Source organism: Chelonoidis abingdonii, chromosome 7, assembly GCF_003597395.2.
Source record: "Chelonoidis abingdonii isolate Lonesome George chromosome 7, CheloAbing_2.0, whole genome shotgun sequence".
NCBI classification, from domain to species: domain Eukaryota; kingdom Metazoa; phylum Chordata; order Testudines; family Testudinidae; genus Chelonoidis; species Chelonoidis abingdonii.
Window position 1 is genome coordinate 4,071,277 of NC_133775.1, and position 19,959 is coordinate 4,091,235.

At 51.5% G+C, this 19,959-nt stretch overlaps 1 protein-coding gene and 1 pseudogene across 1 annotated transcript; both read left to right on the forward strand.

Annotated features, from left to right (window-relative positions):
* Window positions 1–1,885: 1,885 nt before the first annotated feature.
* On the forward strand, window positions 1,886–14,274 carry LOC116838946 (uncharacterized). The gene is made up of 4 exons (XM_032804531.2): window positions 1,886–2,496; window positions 4,174–4,482; window positions 4,712–4,878; window positions 11,240–14,274. Exons 1-4 carry the CDS (start codon window positions 1,908–1,910, stop codon window positions 11,282–11,284), a joined length of 1,110 nt encoding a protein of 369 aa, XP_032660422.2. The 5' UTR covers window positions 1,886–1,907; the 3' UTR covers window positions 11,285–14,274.
* LOC116838958 (histone H3-like) lies at window positions 13,247–13,658 on the forward strand (annotated as a pseudogene).
* Window positions 14,275–19,959: the final 5,685 nt, after the last annotated feature.

A 19,959-nucleotide genomic window follows, 5' to 3' on the forward strand; every position in this document is an offset into this window, starting at 1 on the left:
GATGCTGGCAGCGTTTCTCCACAGTGTTCCTTGGGAGCCAGATTTGTAAGGGAGACGTGATGGGGGGCGGGAGGGGTCTAAGCTCCTGAAACCAGCCTAAGCTGAACTGATGCAAATTGCAGCGAGCTTTGCCTACACTAGGGGTTTGTACTGTGCCAGGCCGCTGATGGCTGGAATCAGGGCAAGACCTATGTGAGTGTAACTTACACCGTCTGGCCTCTCACTATGTATGGGCTCCCCTTTGTGGCTGCAGCACTGCCAATACGTACATGCAGTTGGCATCGGTGGTATTATTAGGGTGACCAGATAGAAAGTGTGACAAATCAGGATGGGGTTGGGGGTAATAAGCGCCTGTATAAGAAAAAGCCCAATATATCAGGACTGTCCTATAAAATCGGGACATCTGGTCACCCTAGATATTATACATGCACTTAACGTTAAGAGCATGAATAAGTTCTTGCAGTATTTTCAGAGTCCCGGTTCCAGGCTATTGTCCCGCAGTTTGTAGGTATGGGTGCGTTCCTTGTCGCTAGATGTACAACTTTGCATTTGGCTGCATTAAAACACATTTTATTTTCACAGACTAGCTTACTGAGTCATCCAGATTCCTCTGTATGGCTGCCCTGTCCTTCTCACTGTTTGCCATTCGCCAGTCTTTGTGCCAGCTGCATATTTTATCAAGTGATTTTATATTTACTTCCAAATCACTGATGAAAATATTGAATAGCATCACGCCTAATACCTTGCAGAACCCCACTGTAAACATCCCCATTCAATGATGGCTCCCCAATGACAGCTGCCTTTTAAGATCTGTCAGTCAGCTCTCAGTCCATTTAACATGTGTTTTCATATTGCATAGTACTAATATTTTAATCAGAGTGACAGGCTACATTGAATTAAATGCACCTTAAAACATATTTATGTCTTTATCAACCAAATGTATAATCTCATCAAAGTTAAATCAGATTTGTTTTGACAAGACCTGTTTTCCATAAAACCATGTTGAATGGCATTAATTATATTCCCATTAGTTATTTATTGAATCCTGCATCAACTTTTCCATTATTTTGCCCAGGATAGATGTCAGGCTAACCAACGTACAGTAAACCGGCTCATCGCGCTTGGCCTTTCTGAATACAGTATTGGCCCAATATTAGCATTCTTCCAGACTTGAAAAATTCCCCGCTATTCCAAGATTTATTAAAATTTATCATTAGTGGGCCAGAAATCTCAGTCAACTCTTTTGGAATTCTTGGATGCAAGGTATCTGGGCCTGCTGATTTTTTTAAATGTCTGTTTCTCGTAGATGCTGTCTAACATCATTCTCCTTCTTTACAGATACAGAACAGAAATATTTATGGAACATTTCTGTCTTTTCTGCATCATTAACAATTTTACTATCTCCATCTAGTAATGAGCCTCTATTATTGTTAAGATTCCTTTTGTTTCTAATATATTTAGACACCTTTTTAATTTTTCACCCTCGTGTCCTTAGCTTCCGTTATCAATATTTTACCTTTCATAACCTCTGATTTATAATGATAGCTATCTACTTCCCCTTTTTGTCCTTTTGTTATGTTTTTTTTAAATTTATTTTAAAATGGTACCTTCACTTCCCGATTGAACCAGGGTGGGCTTTTTTTTGCCATCATCCTCTTTGTTGACCGTGGAATTGTGGCTCTTTGGCCTTCAGACACTCTTCTTACTGAACTCCCAGTATTGAGGGGAGCGTGGAGAGGTTCCAGTCACGTCCATCCTTTACAGTGCGATAGGAGTGGGAGGTTTGATGGTGGAGCTGATGTGGCTCCCTCTGATCAGGCATCCTGCCTTTGGTAGAGACCAGCACCTGCTGCTCCAGAGGCAGGCTTGCTGCCCGGACCCCTTCTCTGGTCCCTGTGCGATGCTGTATGCAGCACAGGCCAGCTGGGGATTGGTTCCTGCCCTCCCTCCCTAGACCGTCTACACCCTGGGTTCCCTGTCGTGTGGCATGGACATCACCCCTTTCAGCGTTTCTCTCTTTCTTTCCTGCACTAGGAGATGGGCAGGAGACCCTGACTGACCAGACGGTGTCACCAGCTCAGCCCAGCACTGGGCCAGGCTCACTTCCACTTAGTGAGGCTGGTGGCTTCAGCCTGGAGACGACTGCCCCTCCTGTGACTAGCGCTGATAAGGACGGGGTGGCCATACACCCCAGTTTTAGCAGCCCCCGCACTGTCGAGCTGGACGAGTCCATCCCACCCGATCCCAGCGCAACCACCACCAAGGGCGCCAGGCTGCAGACTCCTGTCCCAGCCGTCTCAGCAGATGCGACGACGGGGCTTCGGAATAACAACCAGTCGGCCAACAGCAGCTCAGAGCTCCCCACTCCGGCTCTGGCTGCCAACACCACAGATGCAAACCAGCCTGGCCAAAATGGAACAGAGCCCTCCAGCCCCACGGGGCCGACTGGTAACGCGACTGTGGCTCCAACACATCCACCACCACAAGATGCGCTGGGTGAGGCTTCTTGCTACCCCGCTGCTCACCCATGCGTAGGGGGCACTTTCTCCCACAGCACACCCAGCCTGGGGACTTAGGGCCTGGCTCCATGTGGTGTTGAGTGCCTTTCTACCTTTATTGACTTTGCCTGGAGTCAGGGGCACTCAGCACCTCACAGGATTGGGCCCTTGGTACATGAAAGGGGGATCCTGACGCTAGGGCAAGTGGGAAAGGTTTGCGGCAGCTACTGGTTCCTCTTTCATATGCTTCCTGGCTTTTACCACATCAGCCAGCTGTCCTGGGAGGGGGAAAGTTATAAACTGTTGCTGCTAAAGGCCCTTACATCTTTCCTCAAAAGTACAACAATTGAACCCTTTCCTTCCTAGGTACACGCACACTCACCCAGGGGCCGAATGCTGCTCTCCTTTGTACTCGCGTCACTCCAGAGCGGCTCTTGTGACTGTGGTGAGGTCACACCAATATAAGTGAGAGCAGTACCTGGCCTGGCTGTCTTTAAAGCAGGATTGCCCAGCTGGTATCTGGGGCTGGCAGCTTGCACGAGCAACCCCTAACTTCTGTAGCATGGGGCAGATAGAAGCCAACCTCCGCCCCCACAATCATCCACGAGAAATTGTGAGGAAAATCCCAGCATGCAGTGCGGCTAGGTGGCTCTGAGCAACAGAGCGCATTGCATACTGGGATCCTTAATGGCAGCAGGGCACAGCTGCCAGCGTAATCTCTCTTCTCTGGCCTGACGACATTTCCAGAGAGGCTATTGCTGTTGACTTTAGGCCTTCTGTTAAAGGGGAGGGTGGCCAAGGGTGACCTGGTCTACCACACTGCCCTAAAATCCCATTGGATGGCATGGGGACTCTCACTTACTCAGTTTTCTGGGCTTTGCTGCTGATTAGAGGGGGGTTCTCAGCTCAGAGACCTGTTCCCCTCAACACTCCTGGGCTCTGAGGGGGGCTCTCTGGCTCTGACAAGTTGTGAAATACTTACTGATTTGATGATTAATCTGTACGGCATTTATTACTGAGAGCGGTGGGCAGGCTGTCTCCAGGGCAGCACCCCAGCTGTCCTGGCACGTGTAGTTTATTCCTGATCAACAGTCCTGTCGCCCAGTAGCTGTCAGGCACATCCGCAGGCTACTGGGGATCCCTGCTCTTCTGGGGCGTTGTCATGGAGATTCATCTGCTAGGAGATGAGTACCATTTGGTGGCCACATGGAGGTGATGGGATGTAGCCATGGAGAGGTCGGGGGGAGGACGAGACAGGGTTAATGACCTTTCAGAGTCTCTCTCAACCTCCAGAAGAAGTAAATTTTCAGTGGTGCTAAAGAATCTTCTTTGATGGGGGAATCGGCCTGCTAGCCTGGAGAGGCTTGAGATGCCCTCCCAAGCCTTGCGCACGTCCTGCCCCACTCTGTTCTCCGGCACAGAGCCAGGGCTCCAGTTGGTGGCCTTCTGAACAGCTCGACACAGAACAGCAGGGGTCTAAGGGCCTCTCCACTGCCTCCCTGAGGATCTGAGGGGGAACCTGGAGCAGAGAGCGCTCTGGGCTCATGCCAGGGGCTGGGCATGTCCCCTAGGTGACAGCAGCGCTGCGTGCTGCCCATTTCAGGCCATGCAGGGTGGGGATGGGCAGACTCAGGATTTCGCCTTGTAGATAACTGCCTCTTTTTCTTCTGTGCAGCAACAACGAGCAGTGCCCAGCTGGAGCCTTCTGCATTCAACGCCTTGGGGCCCACGACAGGGAACCCTGAACCCACCCCACAAACAGCCCAGGAGAATGCCACAGAGGAGAGCACCACAGGGCCCACTACGGTCCCTGCTGTCATGACAACACAGAGCACACCTGCAGCTACCACCCCCAGCACCACCACGGCAACCCTCAGAGTTTCCTCCCCCAACAGGACAGCCACAACAGCCGCAGGGCAGCCATCAGCCGATCCCGTGCACGAGAAGGCTTCTGTGTTGGATGTGGGAGACGACGATGGTCAAGGTAAATGCTCTCGAGGACTCAGTGCTCCCATCTCTGCTCTCCCTAACTGGTTATTGAGAGTGCAGCAAGTGCAGGGGCATGGGAGAGGCATTTGACCTGTGGGTTTGAGCTGGGGGAGCCCTTGTGGTGCTGTAGGGCAGAGCACAGGGGGAGACTGGGATTGGCTGCTCCAGCCCTGGGGACTGCCCCGGGACCTTACCCTCTCAGTACCATCTCCTCCTCTCTGCAGACCTGCCCAGCTCCGCTGTTGCTGGCAGAATGGGGGCCGACCCCCTGGTGATTGGTGTCATCTCCATGTTCGTTGTCATGGTGGGGATCCTGGCCCTGGTGGGCTTCCTGAGATACCGGCAGCGCCACAGCCGGATGGAGTTCCGGCGCCTGCAGGACCTGCCCATGGTGAGCAATGCCCCTGCCCTGCCGGCCGTGTCCAGGGCCCTTGTGCCTTGAGCGCCTGGCTGGCTCCCAGCTGTGTGGCCAGGCCACGCTGCAGCTCCCCTTCCAGCTGTGCTAGCAGTGATGGCGACGAGCTGCACAGAGGGAATTCTGCTCATTCCTGATGCAAAGGAAGAGGTGCCAGTGACTGGAAGGGTTGTGGGGCTTGGGGTGGGGTCTGGAGAGCCTCCTCCAAGGTTCATTGCCAGGATCTCAGGTGACCAGAGATTTAGTGACAGGATCCCCCTTGCCAGCCCTGTTCCAGAAGACAGACAGACAGACAGTGTGAAGGCAGCCTGACATCCTGTGCCATGGTTCCCTCGTGGTTCCAAGTAATCAGTATTCTTCCTCACTCCTGCCCTGATGTGTTATGCAGTGTTCACTCTGTGTAGTCTCTGAGATGCAAAGTTCTTCGAGCAGATGCAGCCATGTATTCCAGTCAGGTGTGTGCGCGCCTAGCACACTGAAGCCAGAGAAATTCGCCTAGGAGCACCCATAGGGGACAGTGTGCACGCCTCATGGCCACAGCCCCTTCCCTGGCTATATGAGGCAGTGCTGCTCTGAGCCTCCCTCAGTTCCTTCTTATCACCCCTCGGCTGGAGTCAGAGCTTAAGGGTCTTAACCTGCCAATATCTCAGCGAGTTTAGTTTTTCCCTCCGCTAGATAGATAGATAGTACCCTTTGTGTTAGTTGTATTTGTTTGTTTTCCTCGAGGATGCCCTCACCAGGGTTTAAACGTTGTCCTTCGCGTGGGGGAGCGATCCCCACACACAGTGCTTGCTTTGTCTTGGCGAGGCCCACATTAAAGAGCGTTGTGCGATCTGCACATCATTCAAGGGACAGGCCCAGCGGGCTCAGGGCCTTCGCCTGACGCAGCACCTGCTTCAGTCCCAAGGCACGCGTCGGGTTGGAGATCGCCTGCGGACTCCGAGCACTGCCGCTTCACGTTCCCGAGCAGTTGCCTCCCCAAAGAAGCGGAGGAGCCCTTCCCTGTCACCTCTGCCAAGGAAAAGGTTGCATAATACCACTCCGGACTGCTCCAGATCTCGGAGTGACTCTTCTGCCTCCCCAGGAAAAGCATGGACTGCCACGGAGTAGGTACCAGCCTGTGGGATGGCACGAGTACCGCTAACCTTTCTGAGTAGGGAGCGTACAAACCCTGTACTGTTGACTCCCGTTCTGGCCCCTAGGTGTCTGTTGAGTCTGGCACCAGTGAGGGAGATGCCAATACTGACTGTTTCCAGGTCAGTAGCGTACCAGGCAGCTACAGACCTCCTTTGCCTTTTGGTCCTGATCTCTTCTTTGGTCCAGGGCTGTGTTGTCTGTAGCCTGGTCGGTCGACTGAATGAGCCACTGAACCCTCAGGTCTGTCTGCACCACACCCCAGTGTGCAGAGCCAGTACCAGAATCGGTATAGGGGACCTCAGGAGTGGGATTCTGCCCAGCAAACACTTCCATGGCAACTTTTACCGCCCTCGACATCGGTACCATTGAACACTCTCATGCTGCTGCTCCTGACTTTGGGGTTGACACTGCTTCTGGCACTGGCATGCTCGCTGACGACAGTACCACTTCCATGGGCAACGCCGCTTCCTGCCTCATTCTGGGCAATGGACGAGTTAGTTACTCACTTCTTCTGGTCTCACTCCACGCTTATCCCCGGGATTCCAAGGCTCCCCAACCTCTGAGTCGGAGCTGTCATCCTCCCACGCTCCATCCCCTGATCAGCATTGGGGACCGCTGACAGACCATTATGGGTACCAGGATTGGCGTTCTTCTCTGGCTCGGTGTCTGCTGGCTACCAATGCCTTATCCATGCCACTGGCCTCCACGGAATCTGTGGGATGCGACTCCTCTGTGGAGGTCCCACCCTGTCTTGCTTGAAGGTGAAATCACTGGCCAGGTCTGCAGTGGTGACTGTCAATCCGCTGCAGGACCAAGCCTCCATAGTTGTCCCATCCGGGTCCGTCAGCCCTTTAACAGGATCCAGCTTTGGTTCAGTTGAGGGCCTTGTCTTTGTCTCCAGACCATGCTGTACTGCCTCGCTCATTCTTGCCTTCGATGCCGGAGGATTTTAAGGTATGCTAAGACCTTTTGTGGCATGTAGCTGCTTCCTGCAGTATCCAAGTGGAGTTCTTGCAAGAGAACACCCACAAATTGGTGGATATCCTGGAGCAGTCTGCCCCTGGGAGAGTCAGCCTCCCTATCAGTGATACGCTCCTTGAACCTGCTACAGCCCTCTGGAGCATGCCGGGCTTTGGTACTGCCTGCGGCTAAGCAGAATTTGGGCACTGCCCCAATGTCCAGTAATCCATTGAGGATTTGGCCTTTGACGGCCAAACACTCTTCTTGGACAAAACTGACAAGATGCTACACTCCTTCAGGGACTCCAGGACTCCCCTGCGGTCTTTTGGGGCCAACCATGCAGAGACGTGAAACAGCAGCAGCAGACTTTCACTCCTCCGAGGCACTGGGGCTACCCCAGAAAGGAGCATAGGTCCCACAGGAGGAAGCAGTCGGGCTCAGGGTTCGGCCAGTCCACATGCCCTCTCTGGAACTTCCAGTGGTTGCTCCCTCCCTCCTCATCTCCCCACTCTGGGGACAGACTGGCCCAGTTTCACAATGCTTGGGGCTCGACTGCTACCAATAGCTGTGTCCTAAGCACCATCGTGTCAGGTTATGCTACCCAGTTCCTCCACATCCCTCTTCAGGGACCCGTCTCATGAGATATTGCTCTTCGAGCAGGTCCATTTTCTGCTGCCTGTGGGAGCAGTGGAGGAGGTTCTGCTGGAACACCAGAGTCATGGCTTCTACTCCCAGTATTTCCTCGTACCCAGATCCATGAGAGGAGTAAGACCTGTCCTCGACCTTCACAGCCTCAACAAATATCAGGTACATGAGGTTCTGAATGGTCCCTATTGACTACTCTCCCTGCATGGTCTCAGAATGACTGGTTTGCTGCTCTTGATCTTCAAGATACCCATTTAAATGTGGCAATTTTGCCAAGCCACAGAAAGTTCCTTCAGTTTGTTGTGGCAAAACACCACTTTCAGTGCACAGTGCTTCCATTCGGCCTCTCTTCTGTCCTCCTGGTTTTTATCAAATGCCTGGTGGTAGTTACAGCATCTCTCGGGAAGAAGAGAATTCACATGTTCCCATATCTGGACGACTGGTTATGAAGGGGATGTTCTTGTTCACATCAGCATCACAGTGCACTTGCTCAATCATCTGGGTCTCATTCTAAGCACTGGAAAGTCAACCCTGGCTCCCACTCAGAAAATAGAGGTCACTGGGGCCCTGTTAGATTCCACGACATCGAACGTTTCTTCCAACTGACCATTTTCAGCCAATTCGCCATCTTTGCCTTAATCTGCAGTCTCAGCCTCCCACAATATTTCAGATGTGTCTGAGGCTCTAGGGCCCCGTGTCTGCTTGCATGCACGTGGTCCGATTTACAAGGTTGCACTTTTGCCCCTTTCAAATGCGGCTCAGGATGGTCTACTGTCTTACTCTTCACCCTCTGTATGGTTTGGTTTGTCTTCATCCACTGGTCCTGGACTCCTTGCCATGGTGGATGTGTCCAGAGAACATTTGCCAAGGTGTTTCCTTTGTCTGGCCCTTGCCAACCAGGTTGGTTGTTACCGAATCATCCCTGATGGGTTGGGTTGGCGCACCTGGGAGTGCTGACAGTACAGGGGCTGTGGTTGGAGCGGGAGGCCTTGCTTGATAACAATGTGCTGGAGTTTTGGGCCATCTACAATGCATGCTGTGCCTGTCAAGAGATTCACACAGTTCCCACTGCCATGTATTATGCGAACAAACATATGAACAACTCCAGGTTGTTTTGCCTAGAGGTGATCAGGCTGTGGCAGTTCAGCGTTAAGGAGAATGATCCGATAGCCGTTCACTTGCCCAGGGTTCAGAATCATCGCGCGGGCTGTCTCAGCAGGTATTTTTCCCTGAGTCACAAGTGGTTCTCGAAGACTAGTGCTCTCCGGGTCATCTTCACAGCTTGGGGCATCCCTACAATAAAGCTGTTCGCTACAAGAGACAACAGGAAATGTCATCTGTTCTGCTCTTGGGGGTTTCCTGTCTGACTCCTTCCATCTAGCTGGCAGTGGGCTGTCCTGATTGCCTTTCCCATGATCCTGATCATCCCTCAGGTCATCTTCAAGTTCAAGGCGAAACAGGCCAAACTCATTCTCATTGCCCTGGTCTGGCCAAGACTGTGCTGGTTCTCCGACCTTCTCGCACTGTCTGTTCAGCCTGCCATACCACTGCCTCCTAATCCCAGCTTACTTAGAACCAAGGCCACACCTCGCATCCTGTGCTCAGCTCCCTGGATCTCACAGTGTGGCTGCTGCATGGCTGAAGTTGGGGAAGGAGCAGCATTTGGCAGCTATCCAAGTCCTCCTTAACACCAGAAGACCCATCCACCAGGATGGCCTATTCAGTGAAATAGAAGCGATTTTTGGTGTGGTCATTAGCCCACAGAATCCAGCCGCAGCTGGTCTCTATCGAGGACATTTTGAAGTACCTGCTGCACCTTCAGTGACTGCGGCTTGCATTCAGTTAATTGAAAGCATGTCTGGAAGCAGTATCAGCATTTCATCCCCATTCAGGGAAGATCTGTCTTCTCCAGTGCCATGGTAGCAAGATTCTTAAAACTGCTCCTTTGTCTACATCCCCCGGTCAGAGAGCCGGTTCCTCTGTGGAACTTTAACTCAGTCCTAGCGGCCTTAATTGGACCTCCATCTGAGCCTCTGGCATCTTGTCCCTTTCCACTGTTGTGTCAGAAAACTGCATTTCTGGTAGCAAGGACCTCCACAAGGAGAGCATGAGCATTGCAGGCTCTGATGGCAGAGCCTCCTTATACACAGTTCTCCAAAGATAAATATGACTTTACGACCACATCCAAAATTTCTGTCTAAAGAAGCTTCTCAGTTTCATTGGAACTGGGCGGTACCTGTGTTCTTTCCTAAGCTGCATTCATCTCCGGAGCAGCAACGTCGCCATACTGTAGATGTCAGGTGATGTCTAGTCTTCTGTCTGGACTGGACTAAACCGTTTCATGCTTCGTCTGCCTGTTTGTATTATATGCTGATCATATGAAGGGTCAAGTGATCTCTTCACAGGCGATCTCCAAAAGGATAACACTCTGCATCAAGACACCATATGAAATATCTTCAGCTATGTCCCCTCAGTAAGTGTGACTCACTCTACTTGGATGCAAACAACGCCCATAGCTTTCCTCAGTGACTTTCCATATTGGATGTTGACAGGGATGCTACGTGGTCGTCGATACGTAGGTTCACAACGCATTACGCCATAACTGCATCTTCCAGGGTGGAGGCAGGCTTTGGTAGGCTTAGGTGGACTCCGAGCCCTGCCTCCTGGGAGCGTGGGGGGAGGTACTGCTTTGAATACGCGTCTGCATCTACTCGAAGATGACGAAACGGTTACTTACTGTAACTGGGGTTCTTTCAGATGTGATGCAGGTGTATTTTGCACAACCCACCCTCCATTCCCTCTGCATTGGGCTCTTGGCTCCTGGCACTCAGTGCGAAGGAACTGAGGGAGGGTAGCCAGGGGAGGGGCTATGGCCACAAGGCATGAGTGTCACCCCCTACGGGTACTGCTAGGCAAATTTCTTCAGCTATGGTGGACTGGGCCTGCACACACCGAAGTGGAACGCACGGCTGCATCACATCTCAAAGAACCACAGTTACAGGAAGTAACCATTTCATACCGGTCATCCTGCGTAGTGACGCCACAGAGGAACAGCGATATATTCACCATCCTAGGCGTGTGTTTGCCTCGCATCCTTCCACAGAGACCACCTATCTGTGTGATGAATCCTACTGATGGGGGACCTCACTGGCCAGACTGGTGGTGGCCTTGAGGGGGGTGGGATGAGGGAAAGGGAGCCTGGTCCCAGCACACCTCCAGGGAGACACTGGTCCGGCCCTCTCTCTGAGACTCTCCTCTGCCATCTGAGCTGCATGAGTGGGCCTGTGGGGGAGGGGAGTCTCCCAGCCGTGTTCCCGCACCTGCCTCCTCCAGCCCCTTCCAAAGGCCATAGGAGGAAGGGAAGGTAGGTCCTCCAGAGAGGGCAAGCCCTTCCCAGGGGCTAACGGAGGCACTGCTCAGGGGGCACAGGGGCTGGAAATGGCAAAGCAGCTACACTGTGAATGGAGGGGCTGTGGGCCTGGCAGTGGCTGGATCCCTCTTCCCAGATGCAGCAGTACCCCAGATCTGGACCAGTCCCCCTCCATGCCATGACGTGACAAACACTAATGTGTGTCTGTCTCTCCTTTGCTCATAGGACGACATGATGGAGGATACGCCCCTCTCCCTCTACAGCTACTAGGCAGTGAGAAGAGGACCCTCCATCCAGGTTTGGGAGAGCGCTGGAGTTCCCTGAGCAGTAGGCCCCTGAGGATCTGGTCCAGGAAGATCCCCTGAGGATGGGGGGAAGGTGGCTCTGGTTTTGCACTTGACTGAAACATTCATTGCAGATGAGTGGGTTGGTTTGTTTTAAAAACTTTTGTAAAAGTTTGGTTTTAAAGTTTATTCTGAGAGCTGGAGCCAGTTAGAGCCCAGCACTGGCCCTTCCCTCTGCTCTCCTTACGCCGAGTGTCCTAATCCTCCTCAAAATGCTGAGGAGATGGGAGAGGGGCTTTTCACCTTGCATTTTAGCCTGGCGGTCGAGCTGATGTTTTGTCGACAATCTCTGGAGAAGACTCGCTTGGAAGGCTCAGAAGCTGCTGCTCTCAAAACGTGCCTTGTGTCAGGAGATGCAGTGTCGGTCCTTGCAAGGCAAGCAAAGGAGAATGTTACTTTCCACTGGGAGACAAGGGCAGGGAGCAGACTGGCTTCCTCTTGCTTTGTGTTTTTTTGCACATGTTGTTCCTATTTCAACTTCAGCAGTGGGATCCACTCCTGAATTCCCAGAGAATCTAGCAGGACTGTGGTAAGCTGCAGTCCTCTCCTTGCCCCCTGGCTGCGGGAGGAGAATGTGCCCCTAGGTGTGGGCTGGAGGTTTTTCATCACACTGCAGAGGGAGAGAACAAACGTAATTGGGGCTTGTGTGGCCTTGTCTTGGATGGGACTCTCCTGTCTCAAAAGAAAACAAAATCCCTGGTTCTCTCCCTCGAGACAGCAGCACAAGCCTAAACCATTCCCCGCGGCAGGCTGGCCTGTGGTCACCTCAGCATGGGAAGGGAACGTGCAGGCTCTTCTCCTGGGTATCAGAGAGTCGCTTGTTGCACTTAGTACCTGCTCTGAGCTCTGGTGGCTGCTCTGTGCGGCCTGCGCCATGACTTCCCTCCCCAGTACCGCAAGCTGGGAGCTCCTTAGTTCACTATGGGAATAGCCTTGCCCCGTGGCAAGGGCCTTGTCTCAAGGGCACTTTATGCCCCGCACCCCAAACTAGCATTTGCTGTTTTTTTGTGCCTTGTCCCCCGCCAGTGTGTTGGGTTTGGAGGTCAAGAAATGCTGCTTCTCTGCTTCTGGAGTCCCTCGAGCAGTCCCAGCAGCTGCCAGCTCTGCCCCTGCGTCTCCTGGGAGCCTTTGCAGCTGCATAATAAGCAAACAAACAGGAGCAGGTCTGGGGATAGCCAGATGCCTTTGGGCTCCCTAGGGACAGACGTTAGCATGTTGGGCAGGATGCGTCTTGTCCATGTGTGCAGCTGGAGAGAGGCTGTGTGGGTTTTTCTGTTCTGTGTTACCACCTGTCCCCATTCTCCAACACACATACACACACTGGGGTTTCTCTCTTCCCAGACAGTGGCTCCTGCCTATTTCTACTTCCTATCTTGTTACACCTCCTGAAGGCTCCTCCGGGTCCCACTCAGCTGTGCCTGGGTCCTGGGCAGCGGTTGGTGAGGTCTCGCTGTTGAGAGTGATGCTGGGATGGTTGGTATAATACAAAAGCCTTGTTTTTCTCAGGTCTCAGCTTGTCGTCTTGGCTCGAAGGCAGCCAGTGCTCGTGCTCCCTCAGGCCAGCAAAGTCTGGGGAAATTGTGGGCAGACAGGATCTCTTCTAGCGAGGCTCCTGCCCCATGAAGTTGCACCATTTTCACAGCCATGCTATGCCCACATTAGCTTTCGGGAGGGCTTAGTCTCCCACCAGCAGGGCATAGATAAGTCCTATCATTGGCTTTAATGGAGATTATTCAGGCCATGCAGCTGGAGAACTGGTCATCTGGAACCAGGGCAGATGAGCTGGAGAAGGTGACTTCCCCACTCCCTGCAGACTTTTTTTTTTTTTTTTTAAGACTTTGTTCTTTTGTGCTGTTTGTCCCGGGGTTGTGAGTAAGGGTTGCTGAGAATGGCCAGGACCAAGCAGACCGCCCGTAAATCCACCGGTGGCAAAGCCCCCCGTAAGCAGCTGGCCACTAAAGCTGCCCGGAAGAGCACTCTTGCGACCAGGGGGAGTGAAGAAGCCTCATCATTACCGGCCCGGCACTGTTGCCCTGCGAGAGATCCGCAGCTACCAGAAATCCACTGAGCTGCTCATCCGCAAGCTGCCCTTTCAGCACCTGGTGCATGAAATCGCCCAGGCCTTCAGGACCGACTTGCGCTTCCAGAGCTCGGCCGTTATGGCCCTGCAAGAGGCCAGCGAAGCCTACTTGGTGGGGTTCTTTGAGGATACCAACCTGTGCGCTATTCAAACCAAGAGTGTCACTATCATGCCCAAGGACATCCAATTAGCCCGGCGTATCCGAGGCGAGAGAGCTTAAAAGCTTGCTTACACCCACCAGCTTTTGGCAACTAGAAAACTATTACAAAAGATCCCTGCATTGCTGTGTGGCTTTGGGAGTAGCTGATGAAGAGATCATGCAGTAGTTAGGGTTTTCCTGTTGGCTGTAGACTTGGGTCTGTTACCTGTGATGAGATACACCCAAAAGTAAATGCAGGAAGGAGTGTATTTGATTCTCCCCTCCCCCCCCTTGTTGTGTGAAAATTAGAGGGCAGTTTTCACAGGCATCAAACTCCCAAGTTGGAACCACAGAAATTTCACTGGCGCTGCAGCCTTGTTTCCCCGGCTGGAGGGCAGGGTGCTGCCAATTTTTGGCACCAACAGATGCACAGACAGTGCTGATGGAAATAGCAGAACTTCCTCCTGGCTGAAACTGGCACAAGGGTATCAGTGGAACTGTTGTTGCCAGAACGAGCCACTCTGCACACAGCTTGAAGGGAGAGGACTGACTATCCCAGCCAGGCCTGCATCTCTGCCCCCTGGGGCGGGAGGGGGGTGGGGAACAGAACTCGCCAAACACCAAAGTGCAACTTTCTTTGTAAAATATGTTAATAGTGGATTTTTCTGCAATAAAGTTACAAATGCTGAAGGCCTCACTTATGGTGATTGCACTTATCTCCAGCAGCTGCTCTGAGTGGATCATGTGCTGCACAGCAGACCCTGTGATGGCTGAGTGACCCCCCTACCATACTTTTCGGTTTGAGGATGTGTTTGGCAAGTCAGAAGTGCAGAGCAGGAGATCTCCCAGCGCTTAACTGAAGAAACAGGGTGTTGAATCCTTATCAGGGAGAATTTCTCTCTCAAGCAGCAAAGCACACTCAGTTTTAAAGAGAAATATTCACTCCCCCATGCCCCTGTTCCATCTGATTTCCTACGTGATGTAATCCTATCAGCTCTCCAGGCAGCCATACCATCTTCTAGGGCGGATTCATAGATTATAAAGCCAGAAGGGACCACTGTGATCATCCACACTGATCTGCAATACCATAGGTAAACACAGCTTGAACTACTAACCCCTTTCACACGGGGAAATAAGAACACCCTTCTCTTGTTACAGCATCAAAAGGACTCACAACCACTCTTCCCCCCCCCCCCCCTTTACAGTTCACTTTTAAAACAAGGCTGGACAAAGCCCTGGTAACAGTTTTCAAATGTGTTAAGCGCTGTTATAAAGAGGAACTGAAGGCAGGACAAGAGGCAATGGGCTTAATCTGCAGCAAGGGAGATTCAGGTTAGATATTAGGAAAAACTTTCTAACTCTAAGGGGAGCTAAGCTCTGGAACAGGCTACCAAGGGAGGTTGGAATCCTGTCACGGGAGGTTTCTAAGAACAGGTTGGACAAATACCTACCAGGGAGGGTCGAGGTTTACTTGGTCCTGTCTCAGCGCAGTGGGCTGGACTAAATGATCTCTTGAGTCCCTTCCAGCCCTACTTTTCAATGAATAGGCTGCAGGGAACAATCCTGCCCTGCTCAAGGATGGGAGTAGTGACCTAGTGCTGTTTATCTGCTAAATTAAAATATAATTTTAACGCGTAGATTTGTCTAATACAATTCACAATTACATGGTTTTCCATCTCCCATTTCTGGGTGCCTGTAACAGGGATATGATCACAGTGTATAGCTTATAAAACTCCTTCAGATGAAAAGTGATATAAATTCAGGCTCCCCAAGTAGCATCCCAGTGGGTGCTCCCCTTCAGGCACACACATGCCTCTCAAGCCCTGGGTCGGAGATTTTCTGTTAGCAGTGCGGGTCCTGCCAGCACGCACGCTCTATACAACCTCATGCCACACACCAAGGGTATACAGAGCTGCAGGGGCGAACAGCCCACAGTTCCTTCTCTACAGCCTTGGCCTGAGATGGAGCCTTGTGGTGCCTGAGCGTGTTCTACATTTGTTCTTTTAGTTTCATGTTTCTGGTTCCCGTTAGTTGCCCGTATCGGCGGGTAGTGATTGATCTATCAGGGATCGATTTATCACTTCTCATCTAGACACAGATAAATCGATCCCCCAACACGCTCCCTGTCGACTCTGGAACTGCAGCTCGCAAGAGGCGGAAGCGGAGTTGACTGGGGAGCAGCAGCAGTCGCCTCACCGCCATCCACACAGCCTAAGATACGCCGACTTCAGCTACGCGAAGTTGCATATCTTAGGTCGACACCCCCCTTAGTGTGGACCGGGGCTAAGCCTATCCATTGCTTGGGAGAGTCTGATATCTGTCAAAAGCGTAACTGTCGCCCAGCTCTCAAATCTAGAGCTCAGAAGTACTGGGAGACCAAACAGGTTTCTGATGATGGTGTGCTCCCTTTGACCTGCTTCCAAGTCAGGAGACTCATCTCCTGTATATCTGTCTCCAGGCAGATCCGGTGCCCCGTCGACCTTGGCTCCGGTCTCCCCTAAAAGGGTGAAGATGTCAGAGGATTCAGGGAAAGCTCTGAAGAAGGGGAGCTCAGTCTCCCACCACCAGGAGATGGCTCCCAAAAGGCCTCGATCTCCCACTAAGTCTGTGCCGTCGGAGGCCTCGACTTCTTGGTTTGGTACTGTGAAGGGGAAGGATTCTTCCTCCGGTACCGGCAGGACCGGGAGATCCTGGACTGCTTTGGAGAAGCACAGCTCCCGCAGGTCCTGGTACCATGTATGAAGGACAACGAGCTCCAGGACAGACATTTCTCTAAAACAGCACCATCTACATTAGACTTACCAGCGGTGCTTTCTACTTGTCTCTGTCAGTACTGGGAAAAATTCAAGTGCTAGACGCCTTCGGACCCAGCACCTGTGTGCTCCAGGTTAACGGTACCATCTAACTCAACCGCTTCGTGGGTATCCACTGGAATTCTGTTGCACCAGGGACTTGTCAGGTTTAGACAAGCCAGAGTCCTCACTGCTTATGGCTACCGAATGACTATTGGTACCAAGACCCCCGTCTCTGGATTACCATTGCTTCCCAGTACTGCAGGACTCTTCTCCTTTTTCTACTGGGGCCTCCCCACTGAGGAAAATCTAAGATGACTCAACAAATTTGCAAAGTCTCAGAAGTTCCGAGTGGTGATTCTGGCAGCTGTATTTCCTTCTCTAGAGGCAGGAGATTGGTTTTTGCAGGGCCTGGTTTAGGCCTATTCCACCAATTCCCCTGAATTGGTCCCCGCACCTAAGAGGGCCCCGTGCCCAGTGAGAATCCCTTCCTTGGCTAGAGGCGCCTTTTTAATTTTTACTCACCTGGTGGCAATCCGGGTCTCCAGTGGCACTTCGGCAGTGAGTCCTTTGCTTGCTCCGGGTCTTCGGTGGCATTTCAGTGGCAGGTCCTTCAGTGCCACGGAAGACTCGGAGCACCGCCTGGTGAGTACAAGCCCCATGTGTTTTTTTACATTTTTTTTTTTAAGTCATCCCTGCCGGGACCCCATCGAAACTGTTTGAATTGGGCCACGCACCTCCTAAAGCTGGCCCTGGGTTTTTGGCCCTTGACTTACAGTCATCTATTTCCACGTAGTGATTCACCCAGCACATAGAAAATAACTGTTTTACCATGGGACAGGCATATTTTCAATACTGAGTACTTCACTTCAGCCTCTTTTCAGCTCCAAATGTGTTCTCAAAAGTTCTAGCGGTAGTGGCGCTTACCTTCAGCAAGAGGCAATTTTAGCCTTTCCTTATCTCAACAACCGACTACTCGAGGGCTGATCTTACAAAGCAGTGCTGACCTCCACCCAGAAATCTCCTGTTTTCTCCTAGGACTGGGGTCTCCAGCTAAATGTAAAGTATCAGAGGGGTAGCCGTGTTAGTCTGAATCTGTAAAAAGTGACAGAGTCCTGTGGCACCTTACAGACTAACAGACGTAGTGGAGTATAAGCTTTCGTGGGTGAATACCCACTTTGTCAGACGCACGTGTCGAGTGTGTGTGTGTTGGGGGGGGGCAAATGAACACTGCTAACAAAAAATCTCTGATCGAGGGCTTGAGAGGCGCATGCACACCTTAAATGGATCTCCCATAGGGGGAAATAGCTCAAAGAAGAACTGCAGTTACTGCACAAAGTCAGTAACCTCTTTTTATTGTCCTGTGAGCAAGTGTCACAAAGACATAGTCTTCCTCCTGAGAGCAGCAGCCACAGATCAGTGCTGAAGGCGGAAGCTTTAAAAGGGTTTCTGCCCTATTTACCATGCACTGCTGTTTCAGGGAGCAGGAGCTCAAACCAGATCAAGAGGCAAAGTAGGAAATTTTCATTTTGTTGTTAGGTCCTATGAATGTGTGTGAAATGCAGGACTTTTTAATCATGCCACTAGCAGAGTAGTGCTCTGGGCTCTTACTCCAGAGTTTTTCCCTTGGGCATGGAAAATTCACAGCATTATTTCATATAACCCCACAAGGGAAATCTGGGGACAGCAGCACTATACTGTTCCCTTTTCCTGAACTCTCTACAAATGTGAGTTCAGGAAAAAGAGATTGCCCAACCTGTGTCAGTATTACCCCATGTAATTGACAGAACTCTGATCAGTTGCAGCAGGGAATAAGAGGGTGCTCTTTCCCACGCCCCCTGTAAAACAGAGAAGGAATCATTTGTTTATAATCTGTAGAAGAACTAAACTAGTGATCACGCTGATGTTCCAGCAAGTGACCAGGTGCCAAAGCTTCAAACAAAGATGGAGAAATGCAATTGCCTAACAATGGGCCTGATCAGCATCAGGCCCCAACTCTCATGTGCTCCATTCAGGGCTAGACCGTTAATGCTCACAGATCCTGATCAATGGGAATGGATTTTTTTGGTTTTTTTGCACTGAGCCATTTATGCTAGAGCTGCCCTCATGTCTCCAACACTGAAGTGAAGACTCCTGCCGCCCTGCCACTTTGCTGAGGAGGGCAGGCTAGCTCCCACCTCAGCTCCAAGAATCAGCCATGTCTGGCAGCTAACTTTAGAATGATCTGAGAAGATGGTTCAAGCACCTAGTCCTGTTCATTGTACAATAGGAATCCTGTTAATGTTGGTTGTGACACTTAGATTGTGATCAGGTCTTCTGCTGCGGTTGATTCTGCAACATCAGTAGGCCCCCTTACTAGAAATAACCACATTTAAAAGATGGGGATCAGCACATTCTGATCTGAGCACAGCCAGGGCCTTGGGCTAGCTGTTTCTCTCTCACTCACACACTCTCTCTCTAACAATTTTTAGCCTTAACCACAAGTCCAGCATGGTGTTGATCACAGATGCAATAGCAGGAGGGTGACCAGACAGCAAGCGTAAAAAATCAGGACATGGGATGGGGGTAATATAGGTACCTATATATAACAAAGTTCCAAATATCGGGACTGTCCCTATAAAATCAGGACATCTGGTCACCCTAAATGGCAGTCACAGCCATAAGGGATTAAAGACACTTTCTGCAGAGCCCCCAGTTCCTGAACTTGCCGTTGGATCCAGCCCAGCTCAGCTAAAGGAAGAGGTAAAGAAGTTACCCTGTACTTCCCCTGGCTGTAAACCAGCTCTCCATGTTAGGAACTGCCCAGAATGAGTATCATCCTGCAGCACTGGCTTTTTGCCAACACCCTGTCAACTGTAATGCCACATCTGTTGACTTAATCTCCCACAGGCTAATTTCCCCCTCCCCCACCTTTTAATCCTCTCCTTCTGAAGCACTTTTACCCTGAAATTGGACATACTTCCCCGTTCACACTGGCTTTCCCAGCAGCTGAAGGAAGGGAGATGAGTGCCATCAGCCCTGTTTGATGTGTTCTTAACAACTTGTTGTGTCAGCGCCACAAAGACTCCGGATGCTAAATGACAGGCTGTGCGTGGAACAAGACGAGGCTCGCGCACTCTGGAATGCACCCGAGTCGGCTTTAAGCCGTTAGTGTGACTCAGCGACTCATTAAGCAGTGTTTTATTGGGCACAGCTATAGACAATTGAAATTAGTGTGGGGCTGCTAGGTTCTAATCATAGTGCTGTCCCAACTCACTAGTAAATTGCTCTGTGCCTCAGTTTCCCTATCTGTAAAACTTCTTGCCTGCCTCTGTCACGCATCGTGAGCTCCACAGGTGTAAATACTACAGCCACGTTCAGCACTGTCTGCGCCTGTTTCGGTGCAAGGGAAGGGGAATTGGGCATCTTTCAAAAGGGACTGTGCAAAGCTTTCAGGGAAAATCACCTCATTCGTTTTTCAGGCAGCCAGGTTGTAGGCCAGCTCGGAGACCATCCAGCTCAGGTGCTGGGCAACACACCATCATTCCATTGGGCCTTGTCCAGTTTTAGTTTCTGGATTCTGGGGCCATGAGACAGCACCAAGTCCCAAC

Excerpts from the sequence above, each read along its gene's own strand:
- LOC116838946 (XM_032804531.2), top strand. The coding sequence starts at position 1,908 with ATGCAGCACAGGCCAGCTGGGGATTGGTTCCTGCCCTCCCTCCCTAGA. Across the intron at positions 2,497-4,173 it reads ACCACCACAAGATGCGCTGG|CAACAACGAGCAGTGCCCAG; the intron begins GTGAGGCTTCTT and ends TCTTCTGTGCAG. Across the intron at positions 4,483-4,711 it reads GGGAGACGACGATGGTCAAG|ACCTGCCCAGCTCCGCTGTT; the intron begins GTAAATGCTCTC and ends TCCTCTCTGCAG.